General features: G+C 38.2%; 1 protein-coding gene across 2 annotated transcripts in view; it reads left to right on the top strand.

The window, feature by feature from the left end:
* LOC149260315 (uncharacterized) overlaps nt 1-25,319 on the top strand; it is a 350,342-nt gene extending 325,023 nt beyond the window's left edge. For both annotated transcript variants that reach the window (XM_089420223.1, XM_089420214.1), the window contains 4 exons: nt 24,145-24,255; nt 24,378-24,418; nt 24,546-24,627; nt 24,880-25,319. In XM_089420223.1, coding sequence (XP_089276349.1) covers nt 24,145-24,255; nt 24,378-24,418; nt 24,546-24,627; nt 24,880-24,999 — 354 coding nt within the window. In that variant the 3' untranslated portion in view covers nt 25,000-25,319. The remainder of the gene's footprint in view (nt 1-24,144; nt 24,256-24,377; nt 24,419-24,545; nt 24,628-24,879) is intronic.
* The last annotated feature ends 853 nt before the right edge of the window (nt 25,320-26,172 follow it).

Here is a 26,172-nt window from a genome sequence, read left to right as displayed (position 1 = left end):
TATTGTGTCCAAAAATAAGTGTGTCCTATGTATCTTGTTCTTTGCTCTGTTTATTTGTTTCATGAGATAAAATATTAATTAGTGTAGGCTATAGAAGTAATTTGCTTCAATATTCAAAAGAATAACTTGATGAATGTAATTTAAAAATCAAGTAGGTGAAGTAGATTCAGATTCGCTGCAGTAGGGGTTCCTTCAGTGTAGGAGTTTTCACATGGTAACAGAGCGTTGATTTTGAAACAGGAAGAGCAGATCCAGTGCCGAGCAGTGAGGCCAAAAGCTGCACTTGGCAACAATTCGAATCCCCTTGAAGGGATTGCGCAATCCTTGTCGAGAAGCAGATCCGAGGAAATCTCTCTCTGAGTGAGACGTCAAAGGTACGATTTCCAGTTCATGAGCTTACAGACGCAGAGGGAGTGACACAGAGCCTCACTACAGTGCTTGAAGGGCGCAGTTTCTGCTGGGGCAGAAATCCACTGGAAAAGAATGAAGAAACGTAGAAGGGGAATTTTCTCCTCAAAGAACTTTTCACCAGAAAGTTCGAATTTCTCACTTGCTGTGCAGCTCAACAGTGCTAAGCAGTGACTAGAGGAGTCAGTTCGACAGTTGGGTGAGATGGCATCACATGGGCTCAGAGATTAGGACAGGTTGGACAGAGCCTCCAACTATGTCATATGGAAGACCAGAATCTTAGTTGTTCTGGAGGAATGTGATCTCGAGGCCTACGTCAAAAGTGTTGTGGCTGTTCCTGTTGACAATGATCAAAAGAAGAAGTACAAGGTCGAGCAGGGGAAGGCAAAGAGGCTCATTCTCGATGGAGTTCGAGATCATGTGGTCTCACACTTGCAGGGCAAGGATACAACCCGGGAGATGTGGGAAGCCTTGTCGTCTTTGTATGAAGGCTCTTCCGAATAGCGGAAGATGTATTTAGCAGAAGTTGCAACGGACTTTGATAAAGAAAGGAGAAGGGGAGAACCTCTATCTTCAACGTCTTCAGGACACTAGAGACCAGCTTGCTGCAGTGGGGTCCACTCCTCATCCAACCGTGATTGTGAGGATAGCCCTGAATGGAGTCTCGGATGAATGGCAAGTTTTCGTCCAAAGCATATTGGGCAGGGAAAAACTACCTTCATGGGGGGAGATGTGGGCAACTCTTCAACAGGAGTTAAGGAGGGACCTAGTGAAGGTCAACTTCAATGGCGGCAGTGGGAGTGGCACAAAGACGAAGGAGGAGGAAAACACGGCTCTAACATCGAAGGGACAGCAGAAATAGAAGCGAAAGAAAGAAATTTCGAAGGTGAAATGTTTCAGATGTGCCGAGATGCGTCACTTTCCATCTTAGTGTCCTTTGAAGCAAAAGGATAAGCATGAGAAGCATGATCCAAAGGTTGCAGCCGTGAAGATAGACGAGGAAGAGTATCCCATGAGTGCCCATGCATTTCCAGGAGGGAGATGGGGTGATATTGAGTTGTAGTTGGGAGGACTACATGTGGGTAGGATCCTTGAGGAGTCCACCTCTTGGATCAATCCCTTGCTATGGGAGCCCAAGATTTAGCAGTAGCGAGATGGACATAATGTTAGATGATGCAGTGGATTGTTTGGAGGACAGATGCAGTAGCTTGGGACCAGAGACTAATCAGCGCAGAGCAAGGTTGGCAGTAATGCAGTTGTCACAGTGCAAGAGTCAGCAACAACGCAGAAGATTCAGAGGGTCAGAGACTAGTAGCAATCAGATTCCAACATTCATGGTATTATGTTGAACACAGTTAAGTTCAGTTAATTTTGGATGTTTTTCAGTTGCTTCTCTCAGCAATTGAGTTGTAGTACGATTGCAGTGGCAGTGCTAGCAGCATAGCAGATGCAACGTTTGAGAGGGAGTTGCAGTACAAATGCAACAATGGCAGTGGCAATGTCATGGGTAGTGGTACAAAGGCAACAACAACACAGTGTTGGTGGTAGCAACAGTGCGGAAAGGAGGTGCTTCAGGGACAAAGCAGCATGCAGGTGAACATTGTTGCTAGAGTACTTTCCTCGCTAAGAGGGAGTGTCAGTTTTTGGTAGCATCGAAAGTGCTCTAGCCTTGAAAATTGGTGGAGAGGCTAAGGTACATGAGTTCTAAAGAACCCAGAAACTGTTTGGTGAAATTCCACCTGGATTGTATTTTATTAAAATAATTAATATTTTTAATGGAGTTCCTAAGTCTAAACTTAGGGAAATTAAAATATTAATGAGTATTAATCAAAATATGGGTGAGAATGATCTAGAAGGTAGATCAAGTCATGCTTTAATCTTAGCCGTTGATTACAGATTTAATCTTGGCCGTTGAAGACTTAATAGGAAAAGTATAAAATGGAGGCTTGGGGTTCATTTGGAAACACACACGGAGAGAACGAATTGATTTGGAGTTCGATTTCTAGGGCTAGGAAGCTGAGAAATTCAAACGGAGTGATCATTTTGCAATAGAGGGGTAGTGAGAATCCGGGAGAAGGACTTTCCAGAGAACACTGACAGAGAGGCAGAGAGAGCTTGCAGAGAGGCAGCGCAGTGGCCGGGAGAGCTGACATTGGGCCAGTCTGGGCCCACGCAGCCTTGACGCAGAGCCAGAAAGGCCAGCGCAGAGGAGAAAGTTCCCTGTCACACAGAAGCCAGAACTGCCGGAATAGTTGAGATAGCTAACGCATAGAGAAGAAGAGGTGACGCAGGGCTGGCGCAACCCTGAAAGGCTGACGTAGGGCTGGCGCGAGCCTGAAACGCTGATGCAGGGCCTATGCAGGGCCAGCGCAGAAGTAGCCGGGGTTAGCCAGTGTTGTTGCCAAATCAGCCGGAATTTCGCGGGTGAAGTGAGGTAAAACTGTTTCAAATTTTCTGCCAGTATTTTCTCTGTAAAGGATTGCTAGATGAGCATCCTAGATTTGTATTCAGATATTTCTCCTGCATAATAATAAACCCTCAGAACTGTTGCATTGGTTTTCCAGCATTGGGTTTTTCTGGGGACTATTGTATCCAAAAATAAGTGTGTCCTATGTATCTTATTCTTTGCTCTGTTTATCTATTTCATGAGATCAAATATTTAATTAGTGTAGGCTGCAGAAGTAATTTGCTTCAGTATTCAGAAGAATAACTTGATGAATGTAATTTAAAAATCATGTAGGTGAAGTAGATTCAAATTTGCTGCAGCAGGGGTTCCTTTAGTGTAGGATTTTTCACACCAACTTGTCTAATGCTTCCATATATCCTTTAGATACCTCTGGATCTGCATGGGGTTTGATCTTAACCCCACCCCCAGGTGCAGGTTGGCCCAACCAAGATGGAGAGTAGTATTTTGGCATAAGGATATACGCTAAGGCATGTAGTGGAAGATTAAGTTTATTCCATCATGCACACACACAATTGTGAATCATTGTATACAAGTTGGGATCATTTTCCTGAACAATATCTTTTATTTGCCCCAACATGCTATCCATTTGCTCATACACCTTGTTGATCTCTACTGGTCAACTACCCATGCAGTGCACCCCCTTTTTTCTTGGTAGAAAGGGGCAGCACCTGATCAGCATGTCCGTGCCATCCTGCAGTCATCAACAGCTTGATCATTTTAATTGTAAACCCAGTCTGCATGTATTAATTGTAAATAATCTTAGCAGACATGAGTCATGTATGTGAATTGCCTAGGTGGACCTAACTTTCTAGTGGTAATCTATGTCCCGGAAGGTTTTTCGTCTCACCGATCCATGGATCGGCAGAGTTTTCCTTCAAACCTGACCCCAAAGCCGGGATGGATTTTGTCATCGGAATTTTAGGAGAATCCTAGTGTGTTGATCTGCTAGATTATAGTTGTGTCGCAGAACTGGGTGATTTGTGAGGGTCTGTATTAAATGGGTTTGTCCCCTTAAGATGTAAATTTGTAAAAGTCATGATGTAATGTGTCCTGAGGGTCGAAAAATGTTTTAAATCCCCTCATGAATCCTAAGTCCTAGGTCCTAGGTGATGTTTCCGAAGGCTTAGTTCGATGATCCATTTAATAAAATAATAAAAAATTTAAAAAATTAAAAAATAATAAAAAATCATAAAATAGAGCAAAAACCCTAAAATAATAAAATAATAATATTTTAAGTGAATGCATGCAAAATATTATTTTTTAATAATTCGACGGATGAGATTAAGAGATGTCTTGATCTCCATCGACGGTCGAGATCATTTCGACATGGATCACTCGAACTAGCCGTTGGAGTCATTTCCTTTAAATAGGGTGCTAGGGGTCATTTCAGATCATTGGAGAAGATCTGTGAGTCTGGTACTGAAGAAGCTCTCTTGTAAATCTGTTTCTGGTTAATAAAAGAAGACTTTGGGGTCCATATCTTGCTGGTGTTACTCTCTTGAAATGCTGTGAGATTGTTTAATTTTCTGCATATTTTATTTTCAGCCATTAATAATAGCTTATTGTAGAGTATTGTGAGCACAGGTATCTTGTTCACTTGCTAGGGTTTGAGTGTTGTTAGGGTTTCTGAAGTAATGGCAGGTATCTCCATTACTTTTTGAGATCTAGCTGCATTTTTGCCCTCTTTACTGATGGTTGTTTTGAGCTGTGCAGAAAACCCTTTCTGAAGGAAATTTGTGGGCGTTTGGGGAAGTTCTCGGCTGAACCAGCGAACTCCCGCAAGCATTTTTTGCTGAGCCCAGTTGGATTTGATCCTGGGTCTATCATTCAGTTTATTTTTCTAATTTGCATGAGAGATTTTCTGAAGTTCTTCACAGTGAAAATCTGAAAGCTTTATTTCTTTAAAATATTCCTGTTCTTATTGCTAAATCTGGCTGTGAAGGGGCCAAATCTGTAAATTAAATTAGCTGTTCTAGGGTCTTAATATTTTTGCTTAATGCAGTTTTCATTAGGGTATTGTTTTCTTTTGTGAATGCAGGTATAGGGTTTTGTCTCTTTGCAATAATGGGTCACGTGATCTAGAGGTTTTCGGGGTTTCATCAAACAAATTTTGAGCCAAGCATACCACCGTCAAAATTGACACACAGACATACTATGCATAAGCAGCAGAAAATAGTCGTGCCATTTCAGAGTGAGGCATTCTTTGGTTGCTGGTTTATACATGAGTGAGATTGCGTCCTGCCTGCAACCTTCAGAAACTTGGATCCACCGTCACAAATTTCAAGCAAACTTTCCACGCTGTTGCTCTTTGCTGCTGCCGCCAAAATTACGTGGGTTTGCATTACCTCAAGCGCAGAAAGCATCCAAAAAAAATCGACGTGGGCAAGGAGTTTTTCATGGGCCAGTTGTAACGTTTGCGTGGGCAATTTCGGTTTTCATCTCAGAGAATTTCGCCATCAGAGGAAACGTGCTCTTGAAATTTCATCTACGCAGTTGAGATTTGTCTGCCGTCAGAATTTTGGTATCATTCAACACTGATTCCATCCACGTCAATCCGAAAGCAGCACCGAGATTCAATGCTGGCTCATCCACCGTCCGGAACTGGAAACCGTAGGTGAATAACAATCCATCACGCAGGTAAAAATCGCTTCATCGTCATCGTTAAGTTTTAGCGTTTTCCCGTGGATCGTTTAGGTTTCTATCTGTTATGCTCGGGATCTATCATTTTAATGCACAGTGGCATTCTGCGTTTCAACACGGGGTCGGGATCTTCATCTTGACGCATAGTGGTGTTTTCACGCAGTAATTTTTTTTTTTTTCGTTTGGTCACGTTTTGGTTTGCTTTGGCACCGTAGTTCTGTTTTTTGTTTAATATAGATTTTAATTTCATCATTTAGATTTTAGACTTAAGATTATATAGTCTCATTTTTATTTATATTTATATTTTTAGATTTTAATAAATATAAAAAAAAAAAAAAAGTAAAAAAAAAAAGGGTTAAGCGTAGTTAAATTTTGATTTAAATTTTGTTTTAATTAGACTCTAAGTTTAAAATTTCATAATTTTTAGATTTTCTGTTTTTTATGATATGAAAAAATAAAAAATCAAAAAGAAGATTTATTTATAAAATATTTTTTGGCTTAGTTAGAGTTCGATCTTTTTTATTTGTTATAATTAGATTTTGATTTGTTTTAATTAGTTTTGTTTCAAATTTAGATTTTAGATTTTAATTTTTGTTTTAGTTTAGATTTTTAGGTTTTAAAATTTTCAAAAAAATAATAATAATAATAATAATAATAATAATAAAATTTCAAAAAAAGTATAAAAAATTTTGTGGAAAATTATTTTTGCCAGATTCAGTTGTTTTCGTGTTATATCTTTCACGCTAAGATCTAAAATTTTCAAGTCGAGATACGAAATATGATATCTGGTTAATGGTTTATGACTCGTGGTGGTTTAAAGCATTCATCTTTTTAAATTTTCAGTTGCTGGATATCGTTTTGGTCATTGTGATTTAGCTGATACCTTTTGATGACAAATGATTGTTGTTCACGGTTTATTTTTCTATATCATCTAACAAGTAATCGTTTTAATAACAATCTCTTAAGGCACTGGTCTGCTAAATTAATCAAGTCCATCTAGCGCTTATCATATCGTGTCTCGTGTCTCCCAACCAATTGGTCGATAGTTGGTCTTCATCATATCTCAGGGTCTACCCCCCTTAACCGCGGGAGACAAGCTTAAACGGAGGGATCGGGGATCAGAGTGACAGCCCCCGGTCTGAGCGTTGTCGTGTCAATCTGCGCGACAACATTTTTTGGCGCCGTTGCCGGGGATAGAGTTTTTCTGTCCTTGGTGTTTCAACATCTTTTCATCATTCATCGTTCATCTGTCTATCATTCGTTTGAGTCGACAACGACAACATTTTTTGGCGCCGTTGCCGGGGAAATTGTTTTCTCGGCGTATCAACGACAATCATTTTTCTCATTTCTTATCTTTTCATCTGGCCCGGCAACGCCAACATTTTTTGGCGCCGTTGTCGGGGACAGAGTTTTTCTGTTCCTGGAGTTTCATCGACATTCATCTTCTCATCGTTCTTATTTCTCATTTGAGCTGGCAGATTCAGCGTTTGAGGTTATCATTTGGATCTTTTTTATTGCTTTATTTTTCAGCATCTCCTCGGTTTGTTTCTTGTTTGGGTGGCGACTCCATTTTCTTATTTTTCCCAGACAAGAAGCCTCCCGCATATCTGTTTGTTGATTACTTCGTGGATCTTGGAATCAGATTTATTGTTCAAGTGGCGACTCCACTTCTTTCATCTTTTGATTTTCTTGAGCAGAGATCTAGTTCTATTATCCATTTCATCCCTTATTGTTCATCATGGATTATTCATGTAAACCATGTCGTTTTACTCACCGTCTCCATGATTTTCCGGAGGAGGCCATTCCTGAATTACCTATTTTTTCAGATGGTGATCCAATCGCTGCTAAAAGGCATCTAGACTTGTTTATTCGCATCATGATCATATATTGCAGACCCCCTCAGTTTAATCATGAAGATATCAAAATGCGTCTATTTGTCCTTTCTTTAGAAGATGATGCTTTGAATTGGTTTAACAATTTTCCTAAAGATTTTTTCACTTCTTTGGAAGACATTATCAATGCTTTTGAAGATAGATATGGTTATCCAAATAGCTTGCCTTCTTCCTCCAAAATTGTGCAACAGAATGTAAGTAATTTGATAAAAGGTCCAGCTGATGGTGAAAGATCTCAAGACGATTCATCAGATCAGAATGTGTCATCCACCGGAAATATTGCAGATCAAGTTCACGATAGTGAAAAATCAGGGACAAATGACAATGAAAAAGAAGAGAAAAAGCAAATTATGCAAGACCTAATGATGCTGGTAAAAAATATGGAAAGCAATCAAACTAATTATGTCAATGATGTGAAAACTTTATGCACCCACCTGGAAAAACGTAATAGGGAGATTGAAGTCACGCAAAATCAGCATGCTAAGGAAATTGAGGCCATGAAAACTAAATATGAAACAGAAATTGGAAACATGCAAAGTAAGATCTCAGGATTAGAGGAAAATATGGTGACCATGAAAGCTGATCATGATAGGGAAATTGACTCTATGCAAAACAAGTTATTAACTATGGATGAGGAAATGACTATCATGACGTTCAATCATAATAATCAGTTGGCTGACATGCAAGCGAATCATAAAGAAGAAATAAATTTCATGCAGCATTGCTTGATGGACATAAAGGAAAAGAATGATAAAGTAATAAAAGACATGGAAGAACATCATGCCAGACAAATCAGTGATATAAAGGTTCAACACTCTAGTCAGATGGATGACATTAAAATACAGGTTCAAAAATTTCAACAATGGTCAGAGGATGAGAGGAACCAAGGGACATCAATAGATCAGGAGCCTTCTCATTTGCTGCAACAAGTTTCATCTTATTATGAGGAGGTTATTGATTCGATTGAAAGATGGTTGATTGAAGGTGATCCAGACAGACTTAAGAATGATAAAGATCAGATGCAAGACAGACATGTCACGCATATCTTACATACTTCATCTGATAGTTTTGAAAGAGAAAGTACCAGATCATCAGTAATTCAACCTGCCAGAAAGAAAAAGCGCAAGAGAAAGAAAATGAAGAAGATTTGACGCATCAGACGGCCGTGAGCAGCTTGATTTTCGGATAGGAAAAAGTCCTACCGTATGCAAAATTGGACATGGCACATCCGACAAGCAGCCGACAGATTTGCCTGAAAGCAGGCAAATGCTCAGTATGCACTTTATTGAACACATCTGATGCCATGGGGCATCTTTTGTATCGTATTTCTAACCCTACTCCTTGTTTTTCCGCATTTTCATTTCTGCTTTAGATAGTTAATAAATGAAGAGCTTTTTTCTTTCCTGTGCTTAATGTATATGCTGATTTTTGGATGGACGCTACTTATTTTTGTGTTGTATGGATGCAGATTCTGGATTCTCACATTCCTGCAAGCAGCAAAGTGTCCCCAAGTAGAGCCAGATGTTGACCTCTACTGGTCAACTACCCATGCAGTGCACCCCCTTTTTTCTTGGTAGAAAGGGGCAGCACCTGATCAGCATGTCCGTGCCATCCTGCAGTCATCAGCAGCTTGATCATTTTAATTGGAAACCCAGTCTGCATGTATTAATTGTAAATAATCTTAGCAGACATGAGTCGTGTATGTGAATTGCCTAGGTGGACCTAACTTTCTAGTGGCAAGGATAATTTTAGGGGCGAATGTTCGCCCTTTGGCGAAATTAAGGGGTTTTAAATTTTTAGTGGGCGAATATTTTGTATCATAGTACATTTTTACAAATCACCTCAAATAGCCCACCTTATTTTAAGGGAGAGGGTAAAAAAGGTAAATTTAGCCCTTGAAATTAGGACTTACAACCTTCCATTCGCCCATTTTCAAGAATAGGTTTTATTTAAGTGAATCCTATGGGCCAAATACCATATTTATAAAAGAGGTATGGTAAATTAATAAAAATATAAATAAATGAGAAGTATGGTAAATAAATAAAACATTTTTTATATTTACTCCATAAGTCACCTTATATACATGTAAGGGTGTAAACAAATAAAAATATAAGTAAAGTGGAGGTATGGTAAATAAATAAAACGTTTATTTATACTTACTCAAAAGGTATGGTAAAAATAAAAATATAAATAAACTAGACGTATCGTAAATAAATAAAACCTCTTTTTATATTTAGTCCATAACCCTCGTTCTATTTATGAAGGCTCAAGAAAGAGGTTTTATTTAAGTGAATCCTATGGGCCAAATACCATATTTGTAAAAGAGGTATGGTAAATTAATAAAAATATAAATAAACGAGAGGTATGGTAAACAAATAAAACATTTTTTTATATTTACTCCATAAGTCACCTTATATTTACGAACACTCAAAAAATGGGTTATATTTAGGTGAAACCTATGGCCAAAATACTATGGGACAAATACCATGGACTAGATTGTTATTAATACCATGTAAAAAACCATTATTAACCCTAATATTAGAATTAATAAAAATAAAAATGGCACATGGTATTGACCCATGGTATTCACCAAAATGGCACATGGTATTGACCCATGGTATTCACCTGGAATGTAGCCTATTTAAATGGGGGAATTAAACCGGCATGTAGCCTATGCTAAGATTCACTAGGACTTTACAAAGTTTTATTATTTAGTGAAAGACTCGCAAGGATCTTACAAGATTTTATAATTGAGTAAAATATTCGCCATGCCTGGTGAGAGATTCGCCAAAAAATTATATATACATATTATATTATTGATAAAATCGCCTTCCATTTTTCCTATATACCATGGAGATTCGCCCATTTATTATATTTATAAATTTAGGGGGGGTTCTTAAAATTTTCCCTGTTTAGTGGTAATCTACGTCCCGGAAGGTTTTTCGTCTCACCGATCCATGGATCGACAGAGTTTTCCTTCAAACCTGACCCCAAAGCCGGGATGGATTTTGTCATTGGAATTTTAGGAGAATCCTAGTGTGTTGATCTGCTAGATTATAGTTGTGTCGCAGCACTGGGTGATTTGTGAGGGTCTGTATTAAATGGGTTTGTCCCCTTAAGATGTAAATTTGTAAAAGTCATGATGTAATGTGTCCTGAGGGTCGAAAAATGTTTTAAATCCCCTCATGAGTCCTAAGTCCTAGGTCCTAGGTGATGTTTCCGAAGGCTTAGTTCGATGATCCATTTAATAAAATAATAAAATAATAAAAAATTTAAAAAATTTAAAAAATTAAAAAATTAAAAAATAATAAAAAATCATAAAATAGAGCAAAAACCCTAAAATAATAAAATAATAATATTTTAAGTGAATGCATGCAAAATATTATTTTTTAATAATTCGACGGATGAGATTAAGAGATGTCTTGATCTCCATCGACGGTCGAGATCATTTCGACATGGATCACTCGAACTAGCCGTTGGAGTCATTTCCTTTAAATAGGGTGCTAGGGGTCATTTCAGATCATTGGAGAAGATCTGTGAGTCTGGTACTGAAGAAGCTCTCTTGTAAATCTGTTTCTGATTAATAAAAGAAGACTTTGGGGTCCATATCTTGCTGGTGTTACTCTCTTGAAATGCTGTGAGATTGTTTAATTTTCTGCATATTTTATTTTCAGCCATTAATAATAGCTTATTGTAGAGTATTGTGAGCACAGGTATCTTGTTCACTTGCTAGGGTTTGAGTGTTGTTAGGGTTTCTGAAGTAATGGCAGGTATCTCCATTACTTTTTGAGATCTAGCAGCATTTTTGCCCTCTTTACTGATGGTTGTTCTGAGCTGTGCAGAAAACCCTTTCTGAAGGAAATTTGTGGGCGTTTGGGGAAGTTCTCGGCTGAACCAGCCAACTCCCGCAAGCATTTTTTGCTGAGCCCAGTTGGATTTGATCCTGGGTCTATCATTCAGTTTATTTTTCTAATTTGCATGAGAGATTTTCTGAAGTTCTTCACAGTGAAAATCTGAAAGCTTTATTTCTTTAAAATATTCCTGTTCTTATTGCTAAATCTGGCTGTGAAGGGGCCAAATCTGTAAATTAAATTAGCTGTTCTAGGGTTTTAATTTTTTGCTTGAGGCATATATCATCAGTGCTTTGTTTCCTTGCAACTTGCAGGAGCCGAGTTTTTCTTCAAGGGTTTGCCAAGTATAAGTCTGAGGTCTCTGCGACCGTGGTTCCATACGTGATTAGCAAAGAAATCAACGGATTTATTTCCCTCGCAGTCAAGGTTTCTGTGGTTAGCCTGAGCAGTGAAACAGCTGTGAATATTTCACGTTGAAGCTCCAGGGTTCAGCAGCCTTCGATGTGATTCATCAATTCGTTAGGCAGCAAACCCTGCATCTAACTGGTTCAAGTTTCCTTTCTGTCCGCTGTCAAATGCCCAGCCATTTCACCTGCACAACGATTTGGGTACCCATGCGTTTCAAAACTCATTTAATCTGCAAAATGTCTGCGTGCGTGTGAAGGGGTCGAAGCTGATCAGAAGGCGATTCAAAGAAGGTTATTCCAAAATCAAATTTCAAATTCGTTCCTGGCCGCCATCAGCTGTTCGAAGGTTTATGGGCACGTTTTCATTGTTTACGCCTGAAGCTGGTCACGTCATTCCCTTTTTTAAACGCCATCTATGCTGCTTCCGCATACCTTCACGATTATGAGGGCCAGATTTCAATCAGACGGAACAGGTAATCTCTGCACCGTTTAAGCGTGAGTCTAATCTCTGCAAAATCGATTCAAGCTCTTTCTGCCTGCCGCCGTCACCTGTGTATGCGTCTAAATTCCTTATGCGTTCCTTCCTGTTTTGAATCGGGTTCCTTGTCTTCGTTTGCCCAGGTAAACGTATCGATCTGCAGATGAATCGATTTCATTTTTGTATTCATATGGCACGTTTTAGCGTTTATTCATAGTTAGCGTAGATTTTTTTTATTTAGATTTTATTTTGTTTTAATATAGTTAGATTTTAGATTTTTAGATTTTGATTTAGTTCTTTAGATTATAGTTTAGGTTTATATATTTGCATAATTTAGTTTTTAGATTTTAATTAGATTTTAATAGATTCTTTATTTTTAGTTTGAGATTTAATTTTTTAGGATTTTAAGATTTTTTAAATTTTAGATTTTTTTTTAATTTTCATTTTAAATCGTTTTTAGATATAAAAAAAAAATAAAATTAAAAATTTAATTTTTAGTTAGATATAAAAAAAAAAAAAAAAAAAAAAAAAAAAAAATTAGCCTTAGTTTTATTTTTATAGTTAGGTTAATTTTTTATTTTTTAGGTTTTGCTTTTTAGTTTAAAAAAAAAAAAAAAAAAAAAATTCGAAAAAGTATAAAAAATTTTGTGGAAAATTATTTTTGCCAGATTCAGTTGTTTTCATGTTATATCTTTCACGCTGAGATCTAAAATTTTCAAGTCGAGATACGAAATATGATATCTGGTTAATGGTTTATGACTCGTGGTGGTTTAAAGCATTCATCTTTTTAAATTTTCAGTTGCTGGATATCGTTTTGGTCATTGTGATTTAGCTGATACCTTTTGATGACAAATGATTGTTGTTCACGGTTTATTTTTCTATATCATCTAACAAGTAATCGTTTTAATAACAATCTCTTAAGGCACTGGTCTGCTAAATTAATCAAATCCATCTAGCGCTTATCATATCGTGTCTCGTGTCTCCCAACCAATTGGTCGATAGTTGGTCTTCATCATATCTCAGGGTCTACCCCCCTTAGCCGCGGGAGATAGGCTTAAACGGAGGGATCGGGGATCAGAGTGACAGCCCCCGGTCTGAGCGTTGTCGTGTCAATCTGCGCGACAACACACCTCCCCAATCATTGGTTTATTTGTATCTGCAAAACGAATCATGCTATAAATGGGCTTGGTGAATTGCAATATTTCTGTCACACGTACCCAAAACAGACCATCAAGAGCAGTCTCCTCCACCTGTTCAAAACCTTGCTTGTCAACTGTGGTTGGAGCCCTGTCCTTTAATACTTGTCAGTGTTGACTTGATACCATGCTAGCCAATGACTCTCTTACCTTCAAAAGGCACCTGAAGGTCAAATAATAACTAGCAAATCTAGTCTTTTCAATCTTCAACGGCTCCAATCTTGAGTGACTACAGAAAAGCCCATGGTTATTGCTATGATTTGTAATAAATTTTATCATTTTTTTCACTCTCTTGTACAAATCACCAATCCATTTGTATTGTTGGTTTTTTTTCTTAATAATACCATGCATCAAAAGGTTCATTGTGTGAACCAAACACCTAGACCAAAATATGTTGGGGTATTTATCCTCAATAATTGTCCTCGTTGCCTTACAATTAGCAACATTATCAGTGATGACTTGGATGACATTGTATGGCCCAATACGTTCAATTGTTTCAAGTAATGGTTCTACAATGTTGATGTCGGTCTTCAACTTCTCTGAGTAATCATATGTTGAAAGGAAGATGGGACCACTAACAGACACAACAAGAACACTTAGCAATGACTTGCCTTTTACATTTGTCCATCCATCAGATACAATGGACACCCCATGCTCATTCCAATTGTCATTTTACTCAAAGAATGAGTTATTTTTGCTTTTTCATGATCAAGTCCAACAGTCCTATCCTTGTCATACCCAGGGATCTTGTGTCCTTTAGGGGCATCATTTATGGCAGAAACTATTTCATGCCATTAAGATGAGCGAAGAACATTGCATGGTATCCCACATGAATAGAGAAACCGATAAGTTTTTGAATCCACATCATTCCTACACCCTTCGTTAAGGAAATCATGTGAAAATTTCTAAATAGAAATCCAACTGCTGTGATTAATATTATTTCTTCTACTTATTAACTTAGAAATAAGTTATTGACAATGTTGCTACAACGAATATCGAAATAAATTGTACTGCAGCCTTCACAATTAAAATATTGCGGAAAGTGAATGCAAAGAAAAATACTAGCACAAGTATAATCACGATGACACAGTTATTTTTAGACAATTGTCCTCGGAAAAACCCAATGTGGGAAAACCGGTGCAGTAGATGAGGATTTCTTTATTAATCTTAAGCAAAAATCTCATGTACAAGATACAACCAGCAGAAGAGAAAAGGATTCTTTGTGAGAAACTTTACAAATACTTCTCAATGAGTTTCTGATCCAGGAGAGGACCTGCTAGCCCCTCTGCGTCCTACTGCGTCAGCTTCTGTGTGGGGACTGCGTAGTCCCAGCATCACACTGCCTTTGCGTTGCCCCTCCTCTGTGTCACATCCTCTGCGTTGTCTTTCCTCTACTCTGCGTCTTCTGCTCCTGCACTCTCGACTGATGCTAATACCCTCTCTCTCCTTCTCACCTGCAACTCTCCTTCTAATTCGATTTTCTCTTGTCGAACTTCGAATAGTGAGAAAATCGATCTTACTCGGGTAACTGAGTATCTGCCTCTAGTGTATTTCCAAATGCCCATCGATGTCCTTCTTATAATCCTCTAGTTGAGAACCAACGGCCTAGATTAGATTCTAATCCATGGCTCAAATCGTTTGGACTTGATCTTCGTCTTCTTCTAGAAGTTACACCCACAGTTTAGATTAATACCCATTAATTATTTTAATTTCCTATGTTTAGATTTAGGGACCCATTAAAAATAATTAATTATTTTAATAAAATTATCTCCTGGTGGAATTTCCCAAAGCAACTTATGGTTATTGCGGAATACATGTGTCTAAGCCTCTCCACAAAATTTGAGACTTAGAGCACATTTGATGCTACCAGAAATGAACACTCCCTCTTAGCGAGTAATGTGCTCTAGCAATGCAACCTGTTGAAGCATCACCCTATTCTATAACATCTCCCTTTGCACTGCTAATGTCTGACATCACCGCCCACCAACTACTACGCAAATGTTGCATCTATACTGTTGCTGACCCTGCCACTGCCAACACTGCAACTCCCTCTCATTCCTTGTCACTCTAATTGAGAAATCACTTGTTTCTGCTACTGAAACGGATTCTCTACCATACCCATATGCTCCCTGAATTGAATGAACTTTTCTCTTCCTATAGCTTTTGTGAGTATGTCTGTTACTTGATCTCCTGTGGGAACATACTACAGCTGTATTGCCCCACGCTGAACACAGTCTTTGATAAAGTGACATCTGATATCAATGTGTTTCGATTGATCATGAAATACTGGATTCTTAGAGAGTTTGATACAACTCTGATTATCGCAGTAAACCCTAGTCGCTTCCATCCTTTTTCTGAACGAATTCACAAGCAGTTTTCTAAACCATATAGCTTCGCACATAATTGTGCTAGCTGCATATATTCAACTTCTGCTAAGCTCAGAGCTACTGACTTCTGCTTCTTGCTACACCAAGAGATCATTGCTGATCCAACATTGAAGCAGTACCCAGAGATACTTTTCCGGTCTACTGAACTACCTGCCCAATCTCCATCTATGAATCCATTCAATCTGATGTCATCTCGTTGGGAGTATTTCAACCCATATCTGACTGTTCCACGCACATACCTAAGAATGTGTCTAGCTGCTGCCCAGTGCACCTTTTTCGACTCCACCACGAACTAACTAAGGGTGTTGACCGCGAAACAAATGTCTGGCCTAGTGTTGACGAGATACATGAGCAACTCAATGAGTTGTCTGTACAAGGTGGGGTCCACTTCCTTGTCTCCCGATGCATCTATTTTCTTCCAATTGGTGATCATGGGTGTAGCCATGGGTCGACAATCCTGCATTTTGAATCTCTTCAGGATCTCTGTAGCATATCTTCCTTGCCCGAGGAAGATCTCCCCATTCTTCTGCCAAACTTCCAATCCTAGAAAATAATGCATCAACCCCATATCCTTCATGTCGAATTCTGCTTCAAGATTCTTCTTGCAGTCCTGTATGAGCCTAGATGACCCTGTTAGAAACAAGTCATCCACATATAATACTAGAATAAGTGGCTCATTCTCTACCATTAAATAGTAGAGATTGGGATCAACATCAGTCTTGACGAATCCTAACTGCCGCAAGCAACTATCAATCCGACCATACCATGCTCTGGGTGCCTGCTTGAGCCCATACAGGGCTTTCTTTAATATGCATACATGAGTTCTCTTTTCATGAGTTTTGAAGCCTTCAGGCTGTTCTATATACACCTCTTCTTCTATCACCTCGTTCAAGAATTTTGTCTTGACATCCATTTGGTGAATCCCCCATCCCATTTGAACTGCTAGGGATATAATGGTTTTGATAGAGGTATATCGGACTACTGGGGTGAAGGTCTCTTCATAGTCTATTCCTTCTTTCTGTGTGTACCCCTTTTCCACGAACCTAGCCTTGTACTTTTCTATACTGCCATCTGCAGCATACTTGATCTTGTAGTTCCACCTTGATCCTACAACTGAGCTATCCTCTAGTCTAGGTACTACTTCTTAGACATCATTTGTCATGATGGAACGATACTCTTCTACCATGGCATCCACCAAAACTTGGTGTTGAACGGCTTTCTAAAAACTAGAGGGTTCTTCAGCTGGTGCTACCAAGGCTTGGTACCTGTCATGTTGTCTACGTTGCCTCTTCTCGGTTCTAGGAGCTCCAACAAACTCCTCTGCATCCCTCCGCGTCTGTTGTACTTCCCTGCCGGTTCTACCACTGGTGGTGGGAGACTCATTCAACTCCCCCTCCTGGTCTTGTTGTTTCATCTGCTATGAACTATCGGGATTTCCTTCTTCTAAGGAAACACTGGTGCTGGTCACTCTTGTAAAGACTGATATTAAATTTCAATCAGATTGACAGATTTCTTTTGTAAAATTCTATCAAATTAAATGCATCTACGTACCTGATTCTTTGCGTACCTGATTCTCCCATTTGGTGTTGATCACATTGCTCCAAGTTTTCTGGATCCATTACCAAACCCACTGATTCCTTCTTGCCTATCTGGGATCAACCTCTGCGGTTCCCAGATCCAGAGAACTTCGAAATGGAAGTCCACTGGCCCCCGTGCCCAAAACTCCAAGAATAGTTGAAGATTTTCCAATTTTCAGTTCCAAAATCAAGCCTCTGGCTCATCCCTCCAACAGATTTGTTTTCCCCATTCTCTGTATATTTCCCCCCCTTCTCATGCTCCTCTTCTGACTTTAAGTATCATTTCTTGGCGGTCACCGCTCCCTACATGGTGACACCTTACCTTGTAACGTGTAATTCTATCTGACCAAAGTTACAGGAAATTTGACGAGTATTAGTTTACCTTTAGGATTTTTTTATTAGTTTTCTTTAAATATCATTAGTTTATAATATTTATTTTATTTTGATTTGAATTTCACATTTTAATAATTTATTAATTTAATATTATGCGATATATAAATATATAACCATATTTATATTTAACTTAAATTTTACATTTATTTCATTTATTAACTTAATTTACTTTATACTTTTAAATTTATATTATTAAAATTATTTAGGGTATTTTCTCCTTAATTATAAGGCATTAAGCAATATATTTGGTGATGGGTGAGGGTGTAACTTTTATCTGAAGCAATGTCGATTTTCAACATTTATAGTTAATTTAGAATATATATATAATAGTGCAATACATGCATATGTAGCTATCATATGCATGCATTGTATGCATGCTAATACTCTAGTGCTCTCTATATTAAAGATGGGTCATTACAACTGTGCTCGATCCAAGTGTCTGTCCTCCTACTTGTCCTTCTTGTTGCCTCTGTTGCTGCTAGACTAATGGAACATCTAATGACTAACCTTCTGCTGACATCTCTCGAGATTTCCTGAAAGCTCTATCCTCCATGAACTTCGCATTTCGTCTTACTACAATCTTCATGCTGCTAGGAATGTAGATTTTGTATGGCTTTGAGGTCTCGCTATATCCTACGAGGTACCCCATTTCCACAGCTTGATCCGATTTACTGCGCTTCTTGTCTAGAATGTGACAATATGCCACGCTTCCAAATATCTTGAAATGACTTACTTCTCGCTTTTTCCCTATCAAGACACTTTCAGGCATTCGCTTCCCCAACGCTCTGTGAGGAGTTCTATTTTGGATATACAGTGTTGTGTAGGCAAGTCTTGATCATACAACGTAACTTTTGTTGTCCTAACAATAGTCCTATTTTTCCGCTCTGATACTCCATTCTACTCCGGATTATATGGAGTTGTCCATTCTCTTTTGATGCCCTCCTTTGCGCAGAAATCTGTGAAGTCTTTGTCTCTATATTCTCCACCATTATCTGAACACAATACCTTGATCTTTTTCCCTGTCAGGTTTTCAACGGGAGCCTTAAACTCTCTGAATCGATCAAAAACCTCATCCTTGGTCTCTAAGAAATAGATCCAGGTTTCTCTAGAGTGATCATCAATAAAGGTGATGAAGTATTCACCACCACTAAGAGCTCTTGTGGACATTGGACCACAGATATCTGAGTGTATCAATCCCAATACACATTCTGCTCTATTGGTACTTCTGGAAAAAGTTGCTTTAGCATACTTCCCTAGTACGCATCCTCTGCATAAATCATCATGCTCGATACTAAGGACTGGAACACCTAAAACAGTGTCTTTAAGCATCCTCAATGCTCCATGGTGTAAGTGTCCCATTTGTGTGTGCCATAATTCATTCAATTCCTTTTCACCATTATGATTGTTGCTTTTCAGTGCCATTGGAGACTCGAGCTGCAACCTATACAGTTTGTTGCTTCAAGCTCCAATTTGTCTCTTCTTCTAGCTTGGATGTTTGACGTATACTTTCTTTCCAATGAAGTATACATCGTATCCCTTGTCCTGTAACTGGGACACTGAAATCAGATTCATTCCTAACTCGAACACATGCAGAACATTGGTGGCTCGGATGCTGGTTCCTGCTTTCGTCTGAAATGCTACGGTACCTCTACCTACTGGAGTACACTTCGTTATGTTTCCCATAGTAATTTGGAAGTCCATTTGTTCTTCCTGATAACTCGAGAAATAATCTCGTACTCAGTCATATGGGTTGAAGCCACGCTATCAATGTACCAAACATCTACTAACGTTGAACTTGCTAAGCATGCGAATTCTTCTTCTAATCTAGAAGATAATTCAGAGACATCTTGAGTTTCAATGTTTGTGTTATTTTTCTAACGATCTTTGACGCTATCCTACGCCAGCAACTGTTGCAGGAAAAACTGTGTCTTCTCTTGAAGACTGCTCTGCGCTGACGCTTTTGTGCTACTCCCTCTGTCACTGGCAAACCTCAATCTGGAAATCTTCCTCTCTGTCGACTCTCTTAGAGAAAGATTTTCTCATGAAATTTTTTCCCTCCTAGATTGGGCTACGCAATTCTTTTGACAATTCGATTTTCTGCCATGCAGTAATTTTGAACTTCCTCTTTCTCTTCAATGCTAGCTTTTTTGGGTTGCATTCCTGCTTAACCTTGCTCTGATACCATATGAAAATTTCTAAATAGAAATCCAACTGCGGTGATTAATATTATTTCTTCTACTTATTAACTTAGAAATAAGTTATTCACAGTGTTTCTACAAGAAATATCAAAATAAATTCTATTGCAACCTTCACAATTAAAATAACGCGGAAAGTGAATGCAAAGAAAAATACTAGCACAAGTATAATCACAATGACACAGTGATTTTTGGACAATTGTCCCTGGAAAAACCCAATGTGGGAAAACCGGTGCAGCAGATGAGGGTTTCTTTATTAATCTTCAGCGAAAATCTCATGTACAAGATACAACTAGCAGAAGAGAAGAGGATTCTCTGTGAGAAACTTTATAGATACTTCTCAGTGAGTTTCTGATCCAAGAGAGGACCTGCTACCCCTTTTGCGTCCCACTGCATCAGCTTTTGCGTGGGACTGCGTAGTCCCAGCATCACACTGCATCAATATTGTCCCTCCTTTGTGTCATAGCCTCTGCATTGTCCTTCCTATGCTCTACATCTTCTGCGCCTGCACTCTCGACTGACGCTGATACCCTCTCTCTCCTTCTCACTTGCAACTCTCTCTGATTCGATTTTTTTTGTCGAACTTCGACCAATGAGAAAATCAATCTTACTCGAGTAACTGAGTATATGCCTCTGGTGTATTTTTTCAAATGCCCATCAATGTCCTTCTTATAATCCTCCAGTTGAGAACCAACAGTCCAGATTAAATTCTAATCAATGGCTCAAATCATTTGGACTCTATCTTTGTCTTCTTCTAGAAGTTACACCCACAGTTTAGATTAATACCCATTAATTATTTTAATTTCCTAAGTTTAGACTTAGAAACCCATTAAAAATAATTAATTGTTTTAATAAAACTGTCTCCGGGTGGAATTTCCCAAAACGATTTCTCGGTATTGTGAAATACATGTGTTTAGGCCTCCCTGCAAAATTTGAGACTTAGAGCACATCCGATGCTACCAGAAATCAACAAATCTGATATGGTTCTATGCGTTCAAGAGATGTTTGTTCCTGTGCCTCCATATCCACTGCCATGGGAGGATATGCTAATGGAGTTCTTTGTGCATGTGATTGTGAGCTATGTTCAAATAAACACTTTTATTTTTTAGATTTGTATTGGGCTTCCTCCTCTTCCCTTATGTATTTGGCTCTTTATGTTGTTGACACACTTACACAAGCTTTGATTCGTATTTGTTTATCTCCATCCCATGGCCTTTTTCCTCAGAGGTGCCTTTTGGCACGGGTGTATGAACCTGTGTAAGTGTTGTTGCAATGGGTGCATGTAGATTTAGTAGTTCCACCCCCTTTCCCTGCTTCAGACCTAGAAACATATTTCCACAATGGGGTTTGGTCTTGTTTAGTTTTGGGGGCCTCATCATCTCCACTCGCTTCCTCCTCACCAAGGTACTCCTCTCCATGGTTTTCATCAAATCCACTATAACCCACTTCATCCTCTTCATCATGATCAACCCTCCTTCTACTCTCCAACACCATAATAACAAAAAAAGGAATCAACAACAAGAATATGCCAAACCATATAGCCATGATGTTTGAACTTTTGAGTCTGCAAAAAAATGGAGGAATGGAAATGGAAAATAGAGAAGAGAACATTTTTATTTAGCAATGAACATATAAAAAACAAAAATGCTAGATGAGAGTGTAAATCCTATCTATTTGGCCTTTAATCCCAAGCTCCAATATTCCTTGCAAGCTCCTCAAGCTCCTTCAATCTCCCTCCTCAACTCAAGCTCCATGCTCCTCTCCCTTGCTCTCTCCAAGCTCCAAACTCTCTCTTGCTCTCTCCAACAAGACAAATGGTAAATAGTGGGAGGGGAGAGGGCCTTTTTAACCTTTTCCCCTCTCCCCTTCCCTCCCTTTCCTCCCCACCAACCGCCCGTCCCTCTCCGTCTACCAACTGACCTTCTCTCTCTGCAACGCAGACCATTTTGCCTGCCGACGGGAGTGAAATTTTAAAAAAGGGAGCAACCGCTCCCCGACCACTCCCTCTTTTAAAATTTCACTCCCAGAGCAAAATGGAGCAGTCAAGGAGCGACCACTCCCTTAATCGCTCCCGAAAAAACAAGGAACGGAATTTTTTTAAAGGGAGCGCGCCCCTGAGCGGAGCGTGAATCAGGAGCGGGTTCGAGGTGGGGGGGAGGCACTCCCCTGCAAGCTCTTAGGAGATCATTTTCATTTTAGCCAACAGCTAGTAGCAGATTATTTCTGGGCAGTGTGCATTTTTTGTTCTGGATCATTTCCCCATGTGGGCTCGAGATCTATAATTGGGATCTTGCACAGCTTGCTTGGCAAGCCCAGGTTCTATCATTTCAGCTCATTTTATGTACCTGTTCCCAGTATATTAACAAAATGGCTCAGAATCTTTTGCTGGTGTCTTTGTGTTTTAAGTTGGGTTGTGATTCTTTATCTATTTTGTGGTTCCTTGTATATCGCTTTGGTATTATTGTTTATTTTTCCATTAGGAATATTACAGGTTACCTTATCAAACCTCCATTTTTCTTCACTCACAGAGCTGGTCTGTCTTTCTTTGATCTAGAAAGTTTCATCATTAATAAGGGTCCCCTATTGTATTGAAGAAAGCATGTGAGTCTGTGACCTACTTTTTTTTAAGACAATATCATGTGATGTTTAAATTGGAAAGAGCAAGTTTAGTTCTCTGATAAAGGCTTCAGATTCAATGAAGTGAGAAGAATATATAAACAACTACCTTTCAAGCTTTACTCCTTTGGGATCAACTGTCAGACTGAGACTTCCAATTTGACTAAAAGCAGTGTTAAAGGTAAAAAAGTAGTTGAAGAGTGACATCTTTTGGCCTGCATTCATCATGGAAAGAAAAGACCCAAGTTAAGAGGAAAAAAACAGTTGTTTGGGCAATGAATGAGCAGTGAAAAAGTTTTCTAAAGAACAACACGAATATCCTTAAAGTCTGCTATAAAGAGAGCCAAAAAATCGGTAAATAAAGGTTAAACAGCACAAAATCGAAAGGAAGAGAGACAGAGCATTTAAAAGGAAAGAAAGTAGTGCGCACAGTTTTTTTGGCCTTTCTTGGCCTTCTTTCACTCAGAGAAGCAGGTGAAAGAGGAAGCAATTTTCTATATATGCATTTCAAAGCAGCAGTACTAGGGTTGGACAATTTTTCTTAGATTCTTTGGTAGCAGCAGAGATCTCACTTTTCCATGCCCTAATCTTTCAGACCACTACCTCCACCACAAGTGGACGAATTCATGCAGCCTGTTATCCAGTGTTCATTAGGGTGCAACCAACGTCTTGGATAATCTGTGATTTTATTCAATTGTGTTTGATTCTAACTTTTTGAATGTGTTGAAGGCCATTGAATACATTTTTATGCAGTAATGGTATATTGAAGTGCACTTGTTTTGAATTATTTCACTCGAGGTGCACATTGTTGCTTCACTTTCAATTTCATTGCTACTACTACTTTTAGAAATCTTATTTCAACCATTATAAATTTCATTTCAAGAATTATTTTAGTTTTGATTGCTCATCAGCAAATCAGAAGTGAAACTTCGTTGTATGCTAATTAAATTGAAGCTTTACGTAGAAATATGAAGTGGATAATAGCATATGTCATCTAGGGACACCCCCTGAGACTGAAAAACACGAGTCCAAATGGAGAGATTTTCAATTGTGACAGGATTGATTGTCAAAAAGTGTCATGCAAGTTTGTGGACACAGATTTGTGTGATAAGACTGCCACCACAGCATATTTTGTATTGTGATATCCATTAAATTTTGTGATATGGGATTTACTCAAAATTCCCAAAAGAAAAATTATGATAGGTGAAGACGCTTGTTGGCAAGTTTAGTTGGATAAGGACTTACGTGTAAAATGGTCTCATCTATTCGCAATTAATTTTAATACAGTTGAGGATAGTATGGCTATATCTCTCCTACGCTGATCCTAGTAGGCATTGGTCACAGTGAAGTTTTAAGTCCTTATAACATCAGCATTAATGATTATCAGTAATATCACTGGCTAGGGTTTCACTCTATTGCTTATATTTTTTGGCAAAGAGAGTTTCCATTAAAACACTCTAGAGGTGTATACTAGCTGAAATATTCTGCATTTATGCATAAGTAACAAGAAACATATGGCTTATAGTGCATGGCAAGATTGTTAGGTTCGATCTATGATCTTTCATATCAAATCCCTTTGTGATATCATTTCCTTATTCGTTTCTTCCTGGAGTTTTGAGCTGTTGTTTTGGTTGCAGGAAAATGTCAGAGTGATTAGCAGGCATGATGAAGGCATGCTACATTTACTAATAGCTGGATCCGATATTCTTCTATGTTCATCATTTCATGACCCAGAAAATCAAATGCCGGTATGTGTCTACAATGTGCTATCTATGTGCTGTTTTAGAATAAAATCTTGGACTCATAGAATCCCCATTATATTTTCCCATATTGATTTCCATGTGCCATAATGGAATCCATTAATTTGCAGCTCAAAGCATTGAAGTATGGTGCAGTCCCTATAGCAAGGAGGTATTCCTTTCCGGTTACCAACCTCTACTTGTTTAGAACTTTATGCCAGTTTATCAAATTCCAGATATGAATACTAAATAATCCTAGATTCATTATTAGAAAACTGAATAAATTCAATCACTTGCAGTGGAGAGAGTACGAGTTTTACGTTGCACTCTACCAAATTTTCTGATGAGGCATTATCCTGGACTCAAGTTCTTATTCAAATGGTAATTTTCACAATAGAGGATCTGGATACATGATCTTTTATGGCTGTCGTTATCTTAAGTCCATTTGGTTCAAATCTGGAATGTTTTGGATTTTGTATCCTTTTTTTAGCGAAACTTGTAGAAAGTTCCTAAATGACAGTACATAAAGACGATGGAAATATGTTTAGTGTTGAAATTTGAGCTAGGCTAAATTGGTGTATTGTGCAGTCATATTGAATTAGTTTTTCTTCTGTGATGGTCATGGTTCTACAGAAGGATGACCGGCTAGGCTGGACTAATCTGGTCAAGGATGGAATGATGAAAGATTTTTCATGGGATGCAGAATGTGCTGACAGATACACTGCTGCATATTGGTCCATACATCAGCTGTAAGATTACATGTACATCTAAATAGAAACTCAGTCATGTTGGGTTGCATACCTTATCAACATGATCACAATAAGCTTATGTAGAGGCTGCTCTATGGAGCAACAAGGAGGTTATGCACACTCGAGGAGAAATAAACACCTACATGGCTTATAATGATCCTTAAAGACTTATCCAGCATCATAGTTCGGGGAAGCAATAAGAACACAGCTCAAAGATGAATACAATAATATTGCAGAATATCCCTACAAGAGAAGCTTCAAGCGTGGGACTTGGACTAATGCTTCTTCATATAGTATGTCAACAGCAAAGAATGTCTAATGGCAGGATACAGTTTTATTGCTTATTGTTGTAAGCCAACAATCAGTGGATTATTTTAGATATATTTTATATTCATTTTAGCCAAACTGTTTTAATACAAATGAGCTCTGTGGTCATTTGTTTGTTGACACACCTATTATGAGAATGTAATTGCAGTATGAATTTCACAGTTCACTTTATTGAGGTTGTGGTTTTTTCACTATTACAAGAAACATACTATTCTGCAATGTATCCTTTCCTTTTGAATCATAAAAGGAAATACAGGTGTAATGATCTTGCAATTTACTGCTCTACCCTCCTCTGTTAACAATTTAAGCAAAAATAAAATTTCAGTATTCAATTGCAAGTGCATACCAACAATGTCAAGAATTATTTCTGTATTTGCAGACTATTAGTACATGCCAAAGTAGACTTTTGCAGAGACATGTGATGACAGTGTTCATTGTATTAAACCTTAAATACATGTAATAACACAGTTTTCTTTGTATTAAACCTTAAACACTTCTCAAATTAACTTTTATATAGTGTTTTTAAATTAATTAATCTATGCCTTATATTTGGGGTTTCATTTGTTGCTATATAGAATTGCCATTTTATTTTCTCGGTGTAAATTAATTCTAATTCAGAAACTGATTATGGAAATATTGCATGTGTATTTCACTATGAAATTAAATGTGAACAAGACATTAGTCACTTTTCTGCAGTACATATAGATACAAATTTAGAGGCTGAAACCTTACTTAAAAACTGTATGACAATTCACAACTAAAATATGTCTTAAATGTCTAACAAGCATATAACTAAAGAATGTCTAACATGGAAAAAACTGGAGAAATTGTACAAGACATTGCAGCAGCC

This window comes from Pinus tabuliformis, chromosome 6, assembly GCF_031772625.1.
Source record: "Pinus tabuliformis cultivar Carrire ecotype Pingquan chromosome 6, CPIR1, whole genome shotgun sequence".
Classification (NCBI taxonomy): domain Eukaryota; kingdom Viridiplantae; phylum Streptophyta; class Pinopsida; order Pinales; family Pinaceae; genus Pinus; species Pinus tabuliformis.
The sequence above is the reverse complement of the archived record's forward strand: the minus strand, read 5'-3'. Positions and strand labels throughout refer to the sequence as shown.